The sequence below is a fragment of the Tyto alba genome, unplaced genomic scaffold, assembly GCF_018691265.1.
Source record: "Tyto alba isolate M040663 unplaced genomic scaffold, T.alba_DEE_v4.0 Super-Scaffold_21, whole genome shotgun sequence".
NCBI classification, from domain to species: domain Eukaryota; kingdom Metazoa; phylum Chordata; class Aves; order Strigiformes; family Tytonidae; genus Tyto; species Tyto alba.
This window is the reverse complement of record NW_024881295.1, coordinates 4,619,474-4,634,378: the sequence shown is the minus strand read 5'-3', so window position 1 is coordinate 4,634,378 and position 14,905 is coordinate 4,619,474. Positions and strand designations below refer to the sequence as shown.

General features: G+C 38.3%; 1 protein-coding gene across 1 annotated transcript in view; it reads right to left on the bottom strand.

The window, feature by feature from the left end:
• LOC104358588 (potassium voltage-gated channel subfamily KQT member 1) overlaps window positions 1–14,905 on the bottom strand; it is a 503,557-nt gene that overhangs the window by 218,347 nt on the left and 270,305 nt on the right. Inside the window, exons 13-15 of the mRNA XM_032995036.2 lie at window positions 6,233–6,308; window positions 2,562–2,656; window positions 1,528–1,568 (exon numbers count right to left, since the gene is read on the bottom strand). Coding sequence (XP_032850927.2) covers window positions 1,528–1,568; window positions 2,562–2,656; window positions 6,233–6,308 — 212 coding nt within the window. The remainder of the gene's footprint in view (window positions 1–1,527; window positions 1,569–2,561; window positions 2,657–6,232; window positions 6,309–14,905) is intronic.

The window sequence follows — 14,905 nt, the reverse complement described above, 5'->3', positions numbered from 1 at the left end:
GTAAGTAAAGTTTTTCCATAAATTTAGCTTGCACATTGTGGAATGATTTCCCAAGCATAAGTATTTATACATGTATTCAAGCTGACAGATTATTTTCTTATGCTCCAAAACCACCTCAGCTACAGGGAAAGAGGATTGTACTGAGTCTTCTGCAGCAATTAGATGTTAAAAATGTGTTTTGAGAGATGCATCTCATTCTGATAGTACAAATCGTTTTAACAACTGATAATACGGAGGTTTTTAAAGGCTCTGAAATAACTTTGGTACCCTCACTTACACGTATGCCCATGAGTGCTCAAAGTCATGTAGAGATATGTGACTTCAGTTCCTAAGTCACTTTTGATCTTGTAGGGCCAGAGAATGAGATGAAGCCTCTGGAAATTTGAAGCCAATCTCTTGCAATAAAAAATAAACACTTCTTTCAGTTCTTCCCATACAAGAACTCTGGTTTCTGCTCTCCATGGTTGCCACTACAAGACTTTCCTAGAATCTCACTGCTGTGCATGGACAGGGACTTTCTTCCTGGCCATGCATTTTCAGCTTAAATGTATTTATGGCCAGTTTACAAACATTTGTTCTTCTGCTTGCACTGTCATTTCCCTTACGATTTCTTTTGCCTCACAGGTAATTACTCCCTTTGCAGAATCAACAGACAAGGCTTCCCAGGCCTTTGTTTTGCTAGGTTAAAAAAAAGCAAACTTCTGTTTCCCACTAATAGAATAGGTCTGCCTTTTCCCTAGTCATTTTAGTATTTCTTCCCTATTTTTGTTGCAGTTAGTCTTTCCTAAAGATGTGGAATCAAATTTTTGCACAATATGCCACATAAGACCTTACCTGAGTTGAGTGCAAAGACATGCATACTTCCCTTTATGTCTTGAAAATATCTCTCCTGATCCTAGAATCAGACTAATTTTGTCATGGATATATCACAGCATTTACTTACATTCATTTGACATTTTCTTACAATTAATTAGCAGACCAGGCCTTTCTTTTTCTCAGACATGCCAGACTGTTCACCACTATTAGCATGTAGGAGACTTTTTTACTAGTTTCCCTGTGCTTTATCTTGAATTTTTTATGACTGAATTTCACACCACTTCTATCATTCTAGTTTTCAGGGTTACCCCAGTTCTTCCTGAATGATACCCTTGATCTTCCTTTGAGCTTTCCAAAACTGAAATCCATAGGTCGTTCAGAAAGGAAGAAATGTTTTTAAGTGGAACCAACATATATTCTAACCCCAGCATAAAAGATTTAGGAAAAAAATGTTTGTGGAAAAATTTCCAGCAATATGTTTCCAACTAATTGTGCATTGATAAACATTTTTAACACTTATTCTTAATTTCCATTTACTTCACTACCACCTGAATGCAAGGTATTTATCTTTCCATAGTTGTTGCAGGTCTTATTAACAGAATTATATATTAATGAATAATTGGCTGGATTATAAATCCATATTACTGTAGCCATGGGTATTTTCACAAAGTTATGAAGCTAATAATTTTTCATAAAATGCAGTCACTATACCTGGGAGGAAAAGGCCTGGCTTTCCCAAGGAATGGTCCAATCTGAAAAACAGACAGAGAATTACCAGCAGTGTAATTACCAAGCAACTTAAACTCTGTTGCTAGGAAAAGCACGGGAGCATAATTTACATGAGAATTTACAGTAGCTTTAAACCTAAAACAAAGCAAGTAAAAACATGAGACTAGCATGATTTTCTGAACATACAGTCAGCTGTTTAGTTATTTAGGTTTTTTTTCCAAAATGAAACCGTATTATTATTGTTATTTTCATGAGAATTAATATTTTATTTCTTAGACTTTCATGCTGTAACTAAAACATAGTTCTCCTGTGTCATATCGAATCTAATAACAAAGACTATACAGACAGAATGGCTTCTTAACATTTACAACTATTCCTTGAATCTCATGCAGGCGGATTTAATATCTATATATGTTGACACAGTAGATTCCATTCTATTGGATTTTTTTTTTTTTTTCATTTAATTTAGGGGCCAGAGGAGTTCAGTCTGGTGTCCAAGTCCGCAGTGCTAATTTGTAAAGAGAAAAGCACTTTGTGTTGAAACAGAAGAGAATAGTTTTGTGGCAAAATATTTCAGCTGCGATCCCCAAACTCGAAGAAAGCATGTGGGAGGAATGTGGGAAGGGAAAAGTTCCAGATAGAGAGGGGAGCACAAGCAAAGCATATTTCTCTCAATTGTGGAGAACCACAGAGAAGGGACAGAAAGGTAAATCATTATTTGAAAAGTTTTCCTTTTCTAAAAAGAGGGCAGAGAAGCTCACTTCATACTATAAACTTCACAGCATGCACCTTAATTTCTTTTAATTTCACTTGGAGGCAGAGAAGAGGAAGACAAAGAATAATTGTAAACTTGGACATAAAAAGGGTTAAAAATGACTCCAAGTTAAATCCTCTAGATATTGTGCTCCCTGTTGTGCTTGCAATTTTGGACAATTACTGTTCATTAAGTACACATCTCTCTTAAAGCCAGCTGGCACCAGAGAAATCAAATATTTCATGAGGTAGACAGGGCCTACCTTCTTTGAAGTTCTTTTATCCGAACCATCATATTGAGGTGTCCTTGTGAGTACTGTTCAATCACATCACGTACGTCATATGGTTTCCGAGCTTGCTGTGAAAGGAGTCATACATGAGACTGAAAGGTAAGTATAGTTTAAACTTGATTTTTATTTCAGACAGGCCTTTGTCCTGTTTTTTATCTTGCAGAGGTTATTTGCTTGCCATTTTGTAATGGTTGTTGCAATGAATAAAAATATGGTAGGCATTGTAGGAGTGCATATTTATTGTGGAGATGGAGCCAAATGATTCCCATTACTGTCAGTTAGAGTCATGTCTTCATGTTACTTCATACTGAGCAAAATATTAGACCTTCACAGTGCATTTAAAAAACACAAAACCAAGATATATAATTTATCTAAGACTATCATGTGTGATATCTCTTGGCTCATTCTAAAACCATATGTTAATCATAATGTCAGAGGACTGAACCACAGAGAGAGGCCCAATTCATAAGACTTGGACCCAGAATCAAATGCCTCTAAAGACTAAAGATGTCTGGTGACAGAAATATTATTGCTTAAGTAAGTGGGAGTACAGATGCTTTGCATAAGTCTGAAGACTGCTGCATGTAGATTTTGGTTGTGCTTCTTTGTCTTTGATGATACCTACAAGGTTGGGAAAAAAGGTGCAATTCAAATAAATAAAAAAGGACAGATAAAAAATGCAAGAAGGCTAAAAAACTGCCATCTGCCCAGCTTTATTCCAATTCAAATGAGAATCCAGATGCTTCTGCCAAGCTCTGGTTTCTTGCTAAAACTACTAAGGTAGAATTTTGAAACAAGTCTAGAGAATTTGCATAAAGTGATGTGATTATGAACAGCGCAGCATGGTAAAAGTTTATCAAGTAAAATTAATGCGTGTGTGTGTGTGTGTGTGAGAATATACATGAATGGTGTCCTCTCAAAAATGCCAGCATTTTCAGAGCCATACCAACCCCTATGGGAAATGTGGGGCAAGATGTCTCCTTTTTGGCTCTGACTCAAGAAAAGAAGAAAAAAAAGAAAGGTAAACTGCAAATCTAGTAATTGGAAATTACCGAAAACAGCTCATTAGTCATCTTGTTGTCTGTTTCCACTCTGTCACAGCTTCAGCCAGACCCATTAGCATGCATCGCTGCACACATGCATTGAACACCTACAGTATGTGCTGGAGTCATGCTTGGAAGGCAGCCACAGGATCCTAGAAATTTCAAATGAAAGCATGGAACTGGAATGGAAACAAATCCTGTGAAATGAATGAAGAAGCAAAGCTCTTCGTGATAAAATGCCTTCCTTGCACTCAGCCGTCAGCACTTACCTGCATTATTACTTTCAGAAGAGTTCATGGCTTTGGTAGTGTGCATGTACATTTGTGTGCATTTGTAAGAAGAGATACTTTGCAGGGGAGGGAGGTTTCAGCTTTCAGTTTATCGCCTTTTTTTTTTTTTTTTTTTTTTTGCCTTCCCCAGCTTCACATTTTGCAGACGCTGACACATCACTATTTCTGGCCAGAAAAGCAGCCTATTGTCTTCACCCAGAGAAACAGTGCCAGTATCACTCTTTAGATTGACTAGCGGGGGTGCTTTGAGAGCATTTTGGCTAAATCCTCTGTCCTTTCCTTTGGACACTCTCTATTTAAACACGATGCATGGCGCAGAGCCTAGATGTGCGGGGGATTTTTCCCCATGTCCCTCCTCTCTCCCCCATGGGCTACTATGCGCATAATTAATTCTACTCATTCCCAATGAAATTTCTCCTTCAAAAGAAGTCCTTTATCTGTTACTCTTTTTACGACATCATCAGCTCTGAGTCCTATAGTTGCAAAGTACTGTACACTGCAGTCTGTCTGAGTCTTCTCTAAAGCATAGTAAAAATATCCTTCCAGCTTTCACCACTTTTCTCTCCTTTCCCATAAAGCTTTAGATCTGAGCATCTTATGTCCTGCCAAACTTTCACACAATCTCTTGTCATGTTTTTATTAGGAAATGCTAGTACAATACAATTTAAGGTGGGAGGTAATGGGCTTCTAGGGAGGTTTGGTAAATGCAGAACTTCTTTAATTTTCATTCTGTCCATAATCCCAAATCCTGGCCATTTGGGCTCAGCATTCTAAATCCGTTGTGCTTAATGCTCCTAATGCAAAACTCAGTATTACCCAGCTTTGAACTTTCAAAATCTAATTAGCATGAGGAGTCCTATAAGCTATATTTCACAGCCCCAAGGAAGAAAAAAACAAAAGATAATTCCTTTTTCTTCCCCATCACTAACACCAACTCCCAGAATCCCCTCCATAGACTGATCAAGTTCAGTTTTTAAGGTTTGGCATGACTGCTACAGGCTGACAGCTCCAGAACATTAGGTCTCTGGTAATTTGAAATATCCTATTTTTTATCCTAACTCATTTATATACTGATCTTATTTTCCAGGAATGGTGTATTTAATTTTCTTTCTTCCTTTTTTTTGTTTTTTTTTTTTTTTTGTTTTTTGTTTTTTTCATTTCCAATAGTGCCTACCTCTGGTGTATTTACAATATAATCCTGCTCTCCTGTTGTTTGATGAGTTAAACAAACTGACTTCTCCAAGCTTTCTTTCATAAGGTAAGGTCATCTGAAGATATATTTCTGCATGAGCTTGGGAAACGTTATGTACTATTCTGTCTGCCCTAATTCAGAGTCTTCTGAGCACTGTGAGCTCATCTCAGACTTCTATCCCTTGCAATTAAGTGCTCAGCTCTAATCAAACTTGCTTGAAATTTAGACTCTTGCTTGATCTTTTTAAAGCCTCTTCAAAAGGATTATGAAATTTGATTAACTTGTAGTGGACCCTCTTGGACAAAAAAGCATGAACCTTCAGATAGAAATAACAGGGGCTTTAAAAAACAGGTCAGAAGTTAATTATTAATTTCCATGGTCTTACGAGCACACGGGTGATGAGAATGATGATACCAGAATCACAATCCAAACAAGTCTTATCATAATGGGCCTTGGTAAACAGGCAGTATAAGACAGTTCTTCCAATGCAGCACATTTTGTTTGAGCACTGATTAAGAATTTTAACTTAAGACTTCATAAAGACAGCAAATTTCCAGAGGGAAGATGCTCCACAATTTTATAAAATACAGCCTCTCTATAATGTCCCATTCTAGGAAACAAATTTGGAAATGTAGGCCAAAAATGTGAAGCAACTCTACACAGCATAGTACTCATCAGTAAGGTCTTTTGATCTCTCAGCCATATATGGCATGCAATTAGTTGAACCAGTCATTAGATGATCAGTACAGACAGTAACAGTATCTTAGCAGACACTCCAAAAGAGTCTTGTCTTCACTTCTAGTAGATGAGTAAGTAGTTTATATATTGGTCAGTATAGTAAAACAAACAGAATCCCAACAGAACAAAAGCAGTAGAAAAGAGAAGTGAAAAATAACTATGCTGACTCCACAAATTCAAAAGGTTTTCATATCGTACTATACCCATGGGTAGTTGATAATTTTGCCCATGCTATGAAAAGATCCACGTAGAGTAAGTATAAGGCCCAGAGCCTTTGACTTCTCACAACTGCATGCACAAAGACAAGTTCACTCTCAGAGCACTTTCAATGTCATATACGTAAACTTACAAACTGTACTTGTGGTTAGTGGTGCTGCTTACCTGAAATTTTCTTCTGGCCACAAAATACTGCATTCTCCTGATGACTTTTACAGCTGTTCGATGTGCTTCAGTTAATCTGCCAAGAAAGACAAACACAGACATACATCAGTGCGGGGTGGGGGGAAAGTAGGAAAAATATCTTAATGGAAGATGTTGACTCTAATCACCAAAATCTACAAATATGTTTTATGTCTACAATGCAAAATTGTAGCATAACACACTGTGTGTGCATGTGTGTTTTGTTCTGTTGCTTTACCCTCTTGTATATTGTGGCTCTAAGTATAAAAAAACTGATAAGTGAGACAATGAAAGCAGGTGTACAAAGATAATACGCGTGGAGGGGATTAGACAGGATTACTGTCAATGCATACAACTGGCATCAGTTTGAAGAATATGAAATGTTTTTAGAACTATGACTGCATTTCTTAATTTTGCATTTATTGAGTGTTTGCCCATGAGCTCTATTGCACAGAAATTAAGTCCTTTAAAATGTACTTTGAATTATCTAGGAAGGAAAGAAAAATTGAAGTATCACATCTAAAAAAAATAAAAAATTAATACAACACACCCTCTCAGCAGAGATGCATGTGTGTGTGCATGTGGCTGTCTGTATTGGTATTCAAACACAGAACTGGACATGCTATAACTTTGCAGTATCACTTCACCCAGAGGATACTGTATTTGCAGAACATTAACTGTGCCACTTGGCTGTCAATTAATTACCACACTGTCTTATTTACAGTGAATTTTGGAGGGGAAGAGAGGAAGCAGGAATATGGTAATTATGAGAACAAGTATTTTATTTAAGGACTGACTCCTTCCGCATGCACTTCTTCACTCAAAATGAGTGAACTAAAGAAAACAAAATTTTCCTTCCAAGGAAGCCACATTGTTAGAAAATCTGTGTTCTATACAGACATCATCTTTGACACGTGATGATAACCCTAAGAAAGCTTGCCAGCAAGTTTCTCAAGTCTCCCGAAAACACAATCTGCTGCCTCTTCCCAGTGTATCTGACTTGGGAAAAGGAAGCATTGGCTAGGCCACCTACTTGGATGCCACAGTTTAGAGATAAAGTCTTTAAGAGGTGGCAAGATTACAGTGTATTATTTCAAAGTGAAGTAAATAAAAGCTAAACAAACAAGGACTTGTATTTAGGAACTAGCATTGCTTTTCATTTTTATAATTTCTCTTTGATAAAATTAGTGCTTCTGATTGGATGAGATACCACAGACATAGGAACAGTGTTTTTAAAATAAGCCTTCAGTAGCTTTTTCTTGCTCTTTCTATTTCAAGTCCCAGTTTAATATTAAATACATGCACAATATGAGTGAAACTTGGGTGTCTATACTACATATATCCTCACACTTCATCTATCTATGTATATTCATGCACATATCCATATATATGCACTCACACATGCAAACACACAGAAGACAATGCAGGGTGAGCACAATTCAAGAATCATCATTGTTGTATACCATCGACAGCATTGCTAAGTACGAATCTTTTCATTTGTGTAAGCCCATCAAAGGGATTTCAGAAGTGTCACTGACGGACTACCAGTAGTTTAGCCTACAGGACCTTTATTATGGTGAAAGAAAAGCTCTCAGCTTGACACTCAGGGCCCCAGCTGGGCTCCTGTGGCTGGTGACTAGAATGGAGACAACATTCTGCTTGTAAATGACAAATACTTGATAGAGAAATCTTTGTCTGTCAGCCCATACAAGTTATATATATATATATATATATACATATATATATATTTATTTATAACCAGAAAATAATCACAATTTAAGGTTTAGGGTTTATCCTACCTCCTTTATGTACCAGTTAAAATAAAAGCTTGAAATTATCCCATAGCTCTAAATGATGTGAGACTTCATATATACACTTAGGAGAGGGTTTTTTTAGGGTAATCCATATGAGACAGTTCATGCATTATTTAAACTGCTTCAAATAGATAAGCTTAAAGAAATCAGAGGTGGAAACAGACCAAGGCAGTAATTTCCTCCTAATTCCCCTCCTTCAGCAGAAATCAGGGCTACAGAACTTTCTGCAATGTGTTATCAAGTTTAAGTGTCCAAAACCATGAGGTTGACTCTTGGAACCTGATGCACAGTTGAACAGGCCTCACTTTTGGAGAGAAAAGTTATTTACTTGTGAAACACAGCAAAGAAAATCACCCAACTGTAATTCAAAAGCACTTGATATCGGCCTGTTCCAACTGGCAAAATTTCTACCAATCTCATTGGGAGCAAATTTTGAAAAAGGAGTAAGTTACTGTTTATATTTGATGGTCACTAGTACTAAACTGGGGGAAAGAAATACATGAAACCTGGCTTTAATGGAAAGAAGTGTGAAAATGTGAAAATCCATAGACTGAGATATGTGGATGTGTTATCTTAATTGTGTCAATAAATCCATAAGGAGCATAACAGCTCTAGATGAGTTAAACTCCCTGCTCTTACAGTAAGCAGAGCTATCCTCCTGATGGGGGCTTGTAGCAGTGTTGCTGACTGTGATCCTAAACATTTTTGGAGATTTTAGATAATTTTCATAGCTTCCTAGCACTAAAGTCCAGCATGGATAATTACAGCTGTTATCGGCCAGGTTACATTTATCCCTGTATTTAGCCCAACGCATTTATCCTTCTAAGCCTTATGTTTTATCCCAAAACTTTGGATTGGGCAAAACCCTTTCAGCCTTGAGGGTGTCGGTCTGTTACATGCCAGAAACATACAACAGGAGAGAACAAAAGGCCAGAGATGCTTTAGGTCAAGCTTTAGTAATGCTCAACAGAAACACAACACTGCTTGCAGTGAGTCTCCTAGATATTTTGAGATATCCAACTCATGAAACAAAAATCAAGGGGGGTTGTGGTGGACACCATACTTGCACACTCTTTCCATGTGGCATTTTCCACTGACAGAAGACAGAAACATATCTTCACAGGTATTATGGTGCCTAACTCCCATGGAGGTGAAGATTTAACTACTTTCATAGCTCTAGCTCCCAAATGAAGTTAGTAGGACCTGAGCACTTGGTGAAAGTAGGAGTATGGGTGGATGGGTAACCATGCCTCTGCCCCCATGAAGGCAGCCAAGCTTTCCTGCCTCTGTACAGCAGAGGGCAGTGGCACACACACACTAGGAGATGCTTTCCAGTACATTCAAAAATCAGTTAAATTGTTTACAAGCTTTACCCAATCATAAACGCTTGACCTCACAAGGATGGGGTCCATGCTGAGGTGGGGTGTTACTGTTGGGTGGGTTGTTTTTTGTGTACGTTTTTGATCGAACTAATACGATTAGAGTTTTATTGGCAGACAATAGCGTATGTTCCCATCTTTTAACCTAAACAACAGGTAAGAAGATTTTGTTAAAATCTTCTCCCAAAAGACTGTAAAAAATGTAAAAAATGAATAATGGAAGCTTGGAACATCTGTAACTATAATGGATACCATGAAATGTCTACTGAAATAACATTTACTTGGATCCATAAATGATACTGACATCATCTATAGCTATGTGTTCAAGCAGGACTGAAGCCTTGGACCTGTTTGCAAAACAGCATGTGTTCCTTACCTCTCTGTTAACTGACTTCTCAGCAGGATTGTCAATTTTAAAAGCAGTCAAGCCCATCCTTGATTGCAATGACTTTCCTACTTTGGCTTATGGACTCCTGGGCTGTCATATCACTGTGGTAGGGCAGGGAAAAAGAGGAGTGGGTGGAGGGCCTGGAACATATATGTTAACAAAGCAGTCCCCACCCTGATCCGGCGTTGGGTAACTCACTGGCAACTACCCCAGAGAGTGAGGGGGAAAGGGGTCCCTCTTTGCTGGCTGACTTGACCTTCAGCTCTGCACAGCCTGAGGATGCCTATGCGTCTGCAGAGCCTTGGTGGGACAGCTGGGTGCCAGGGAAGCGCTGCAGCCCCATGTCCGGTCTTCTGCTCAGAGACCACTCTGAAAAGTCACTACTTCTAGCTTAAAACACTTGGATGCATTTAAGACCCTTTTTTTTTTTTTTTTTTTTTTTTAAACTGCGGAAAGGCAGTAGCTTAAGCCAAAGAGGCCAAACATTTTCAGTTGAAAATAAGTTAACCAGAGGAGGGAAGAGAGATGATCAAAAACAAAGCAGCTCAGGAAACCATCCACAGGGATTTTTTTTCTTCTATTTTTTTATACCACTCTGTTTGTTAAAAGCTTGTGTTGGCCAGTTCAGACTTACTCTTTTTTTTCCTCTTTTGTATGGAGTCTGATAACTTTCAGCTTAATGTGCTTTGGAACAGCCAGGGAATATTTTAAGCAAGAAACAGATATGGAAATGGACCCTAAACCCAGACAAAGTTACAACTAATCCAGGCCATGTTGAGGCACAGCCCGTCTCCAAACAAGACTGTTATCAGTGTGATGCACCTTTCAGTCCAGAAGCATTTTTTAATAGAGTTCATTTCAATGTAGAGACAGGGGGAAGGACTTTATTCAGGCTGTCCTGCAGGATGGCTGCAGATAGTGGAACGTGCATTCCAGGTTGGTTTTCCTACCATTTATTCAGGTGTTGTGAATTAAAAGAGTTACTCAGTGTAACGTTAACTACTTTGATCATGAACTGTGGAAAATAAAGGCCACTTCAGCAAGGTCAATTAGAGCTCTTTGTCCCAATTTGCAGAACTGGTTTGAGGATATATACTTACCGTACTTGGATTACTGCTAAGCTTCATTCATTTGTTACGTTTTGATTGCTTAGCGGGAAAACACATATAAAGTCACACTAACTCTGTTTTAATACTGATCATTGGATAATGTTGTAACTCCTGCCCAGAGTAACATTCAGCATCATCTATTCTGGAGTTGTTCACTTGACGGTAGTTTCTAAGCCAGCACAAACAGTTACTAGGTCAGTGATGGCAACTACAGTGTAGAGAAGTTATTTGAGAAGCTCAGACCTTCATTTGCCTTTTTGTTTTCCCATCACTTTTGATTAAGAGTATTTACTTTCCAGCTCTGTTTCTGGGAAAGAACTTTGATTCTCAGTCATAACTTTAATTTTTCTCATGTACAATTATCTCAAATGGGCTGATAGTTTATTAGGCAAAATATACAGCAAGCCTTATTTGCACTGAAAGCATTACCAAAGTCAATACAAAACATGAAATGTTGGCATCACAGGGTACTTTTTGTCTCCAGATGCACAAAGCACAGTTCGCTTGCTTTCAGAGATGAGATTCTTCATTAAACTGCAGATTCCCACTGTTACCAAGGGGCAATATTTAGCAGATGTGAATATCACCTATGTTCAAATGTAGCTAAACTGTGTAATTATCCTGTCTGATGGATGGCATGCACCAATAAATGGGGGGGGGGGGGGGGGGGGGGGGGGGGGAGGGGGGAAGGAGGGTGGGAAAATAAAAATCATAAAGGACATAAATTTAGAGAGTTTATTAGAAACAGGTATAGCAGTGACTCCATATGCAGTCACACACACTATGTGGACCTTCTATTGACGGAAACAAATGGTGGAGAGAGATGGTTCTTCTCACAAGAACCATAAAGAAAAGAAGCTTATATAATGTGTTTTAAATACTGAGGGAAGTTACAATGTCCAAATGAAAAAAAAAAAAAATCATCCTACCAATAAATGAAAATAAAATTAGTACTGCTTTCAGCTAAGCGAAACCAGACAAAATGTTTTGAGACTTTTAAACCACTTGAGTTAAGAGAAGGTTGCAGTTTGAATCTGGCATGCAAAACACCTGGAAATGTCAGGTGATGATTCTGATTCCAGAGCTCACCCCTAGCCAGGAGCAGCAGAGAAATACAACATAACAGGTTTCCAGTCTTGTAACATTTCATCAAAGCCTTGTGAAGAACAGATACTTCTGGACAATTTCCACCATTTACACAATGGAAATTTTATAAGATGCCATTTGCACTGAAACCTGAGAAAACATTTCAAAAAATGTTGGCACAGCTTTATTTTTCCCTTTATTCCTAATCACAATCCCATTTTAAACCTACCTCATCTCTATTCTAACCATATCCTTATCTGAACCTTTTCTTTTCAAGCCCATGTTTGGCTCAAAACTATAAATAAATTAGGATTGGCCTCTCTCAAAACAGAGAAGCTTGGAGGCCTATTTGGTTTCCTCAAGCTCTGCTGACAGTCTCAATTTATGAAGGAATAATACAGATTCTACAAATCCCTCCTCAGCAGGTACAGTCCCAAGTAAAGTAGGAAAGAGTACAGAAGTGACATAGTTCGTGGGGGGCTGCATTCTGGCATCTGGTCATTTTGCTGAATATTTTGTGGCATTTTCTATCTCCATCCATTCATCACCATAAATGCTGCAGCCTGTCTGAATTAATTCCAGAATGCCATTGCCTCTGCTTCTACTCGCCTCTCTAACCTGGCCTTCCCTGAAGTGAATGTGAAAGAAAGCAGATTTCCTACAGCAGTGATCCTAGGGATTGGGGCAGGGAAGACAGATAGTCCAGGGACAGAAGAACAGCTCTGAGGACAAACTGTTAGAAGAGGAAGAACTAGGACAGCATTTATACAGTGCAAGTGGCAAGACAATATATTGGCAGAGGAAACACCACTGGGAGAAGCAGCAGTGCAGGGTGGTTTTTTTTGATGTCCACGAACAGGATAAAAAAAGCTCCTGGAAAATAATCCGAAGTAGATGTAACCTGCTCACTGAATGTGATTTAACGAGGAAGAAAACCCCTTGAACTCTGAGTTGTTTATCTCAGCCCTAGACAGTTGGAGTTTTCAGTTACAAGTTTGTTCTGTAATATTACAAAGTGGGTTTATTGAGAAAGTGGGAGAAAAGCTCTGTGTTAGTCCCTTGCTAATTAAAATGCATAATTAAAATGAGTAATTAAGCATACTACAGAATGCTCTTGTGTCTGGGAGCCCAACTGCCCTTGAACAACAATTCATCTGCTGAACTGTCTCTGAGAACTAAAGTAACCATTGGATATTTTGGTTACATCTTTCCTCTACGTTTTGTTGGCAGTGAAATAAAAGTGCCTGGCCTTTTTCTGCCATTTTATTTCTTCCATTCTTCCTGCACTGTCAGAACAAACAAGATGATGTCATAGGGATGTCTTTTCAGTGTGGAAATGGAAACAAAGAAAGTTTTTTTTTTTTGTTTTTTTTTTTTGTTTGTTTGGTTTTTTTTTTGTTTGTTTTGTTTTTTTTTGTTTGTTTGTTTGTTTTTTGTTTTTTGGTTTTTTTTTTTTTTTTTCTGAGCAAACAGCTTCAGTAACTTCCTGTATTAGCACTGTACCATGACTACTTCTGGTCCCAGGATAGGTGAAATGCTCTTGTCTCCACTCCAATTCTCATTTGCTTAGAAGAGAAACACTAGTCACAACCATCTTCTTAAGAGGCAGACAAACACCGACAGGCAATGACACGTTTTTACCCTACATATTACAACGGTCACTGATCCTAGCAGATAAAGGTATTTTTTCACTTCTCTCTTCTTAAGACTGGGTCTTCATCAATTTGGCATTTTATAAAATTCCAACAGAACTGAATGCCTAGCTAGTAAAAGGCACTGCAGAGTCAGCCATCATAAAGCCCAAACAAACACCCAGCAGAGGAGGTGCCTTTCCACAACCTGAACAGCCTTCACAGCGGTGCAGGGGGAAGTAGAATGGTACAGCCTTATTTGATGGGCTCTGGTTTGCTCACTTTAAAAAATGCCACAACCCAAATTAATGAACTTTAAGACTTCATCTTCCTCTTCAGTGTATTCAGCATTTATGGGAACAACGTGGTGTTGTTAATATACACCAATGTCTGAGCACTGTATTTATGCCTCAATGATTTTCTGTCATGAGAATATAATGCCTGGCAAAGACTGATCCTCTGAAATACCAGTTTGTTTGGGTTCATTAATCTTAATTTCTATCTTGCCTGAATAGGAACTGGATAACAGTCAAGTCAGGGAATGGTTCTGAGAATTAAAACTTCAGTGGCTTTTGGGCTGCCCAAGGCTTTACATTTCTTTTAAAAAATAACTAATTAATTAATCTGCACCAAATACTAGGGAGAGAGCCTGTAGCATTGAGCAAAATGCTTCTTGTGGTTTTAAAAACAAAAAACAGTAGCTTTTGGCAGGATCTTTCCTTAGTAGCTCTTGTGATTTAGCAGTTACAGCAGGGGCTATGGAAACACAACTCCTGGGTTCTTGAATTGATTGACTTAACTGGCCTCTGTCTCTATGGGTGATCTTGTGCAAGTCCTTTTACCTGGCTGTGCTCTAGTTTATATGTCTATAAAGGAAGTATAAAACCTAAGTCATGGAGGTGTCATGAGGCTTACTTCACTGAAGATTTTAAGGGAATTAGTAGTCCCAAATGAAGATGTATTTTATTTTTAGAATGACTTAGCAGAAAAAAAGAGTAGTGACAATATGTTTTTTCCCTTAATGATGTTAAAGAACAAGGTTTAAAGAACAAAGATCTGCAGGTTTGGGGTAAACTGCCAAGTCACTGCCCCCTAAGCAGAAACTATTTTCCAAAGCATTCTCCCCAAAACATTCTTCACAATCTCTGCTCCTCCTCTCCTGAGCACCTGAGCAATCTGTTTGGGAATCAGCTCCCCGTTCATCAGATACTCAGCAATGCAAGACATCCACAGCATCTGAAGCAAAAC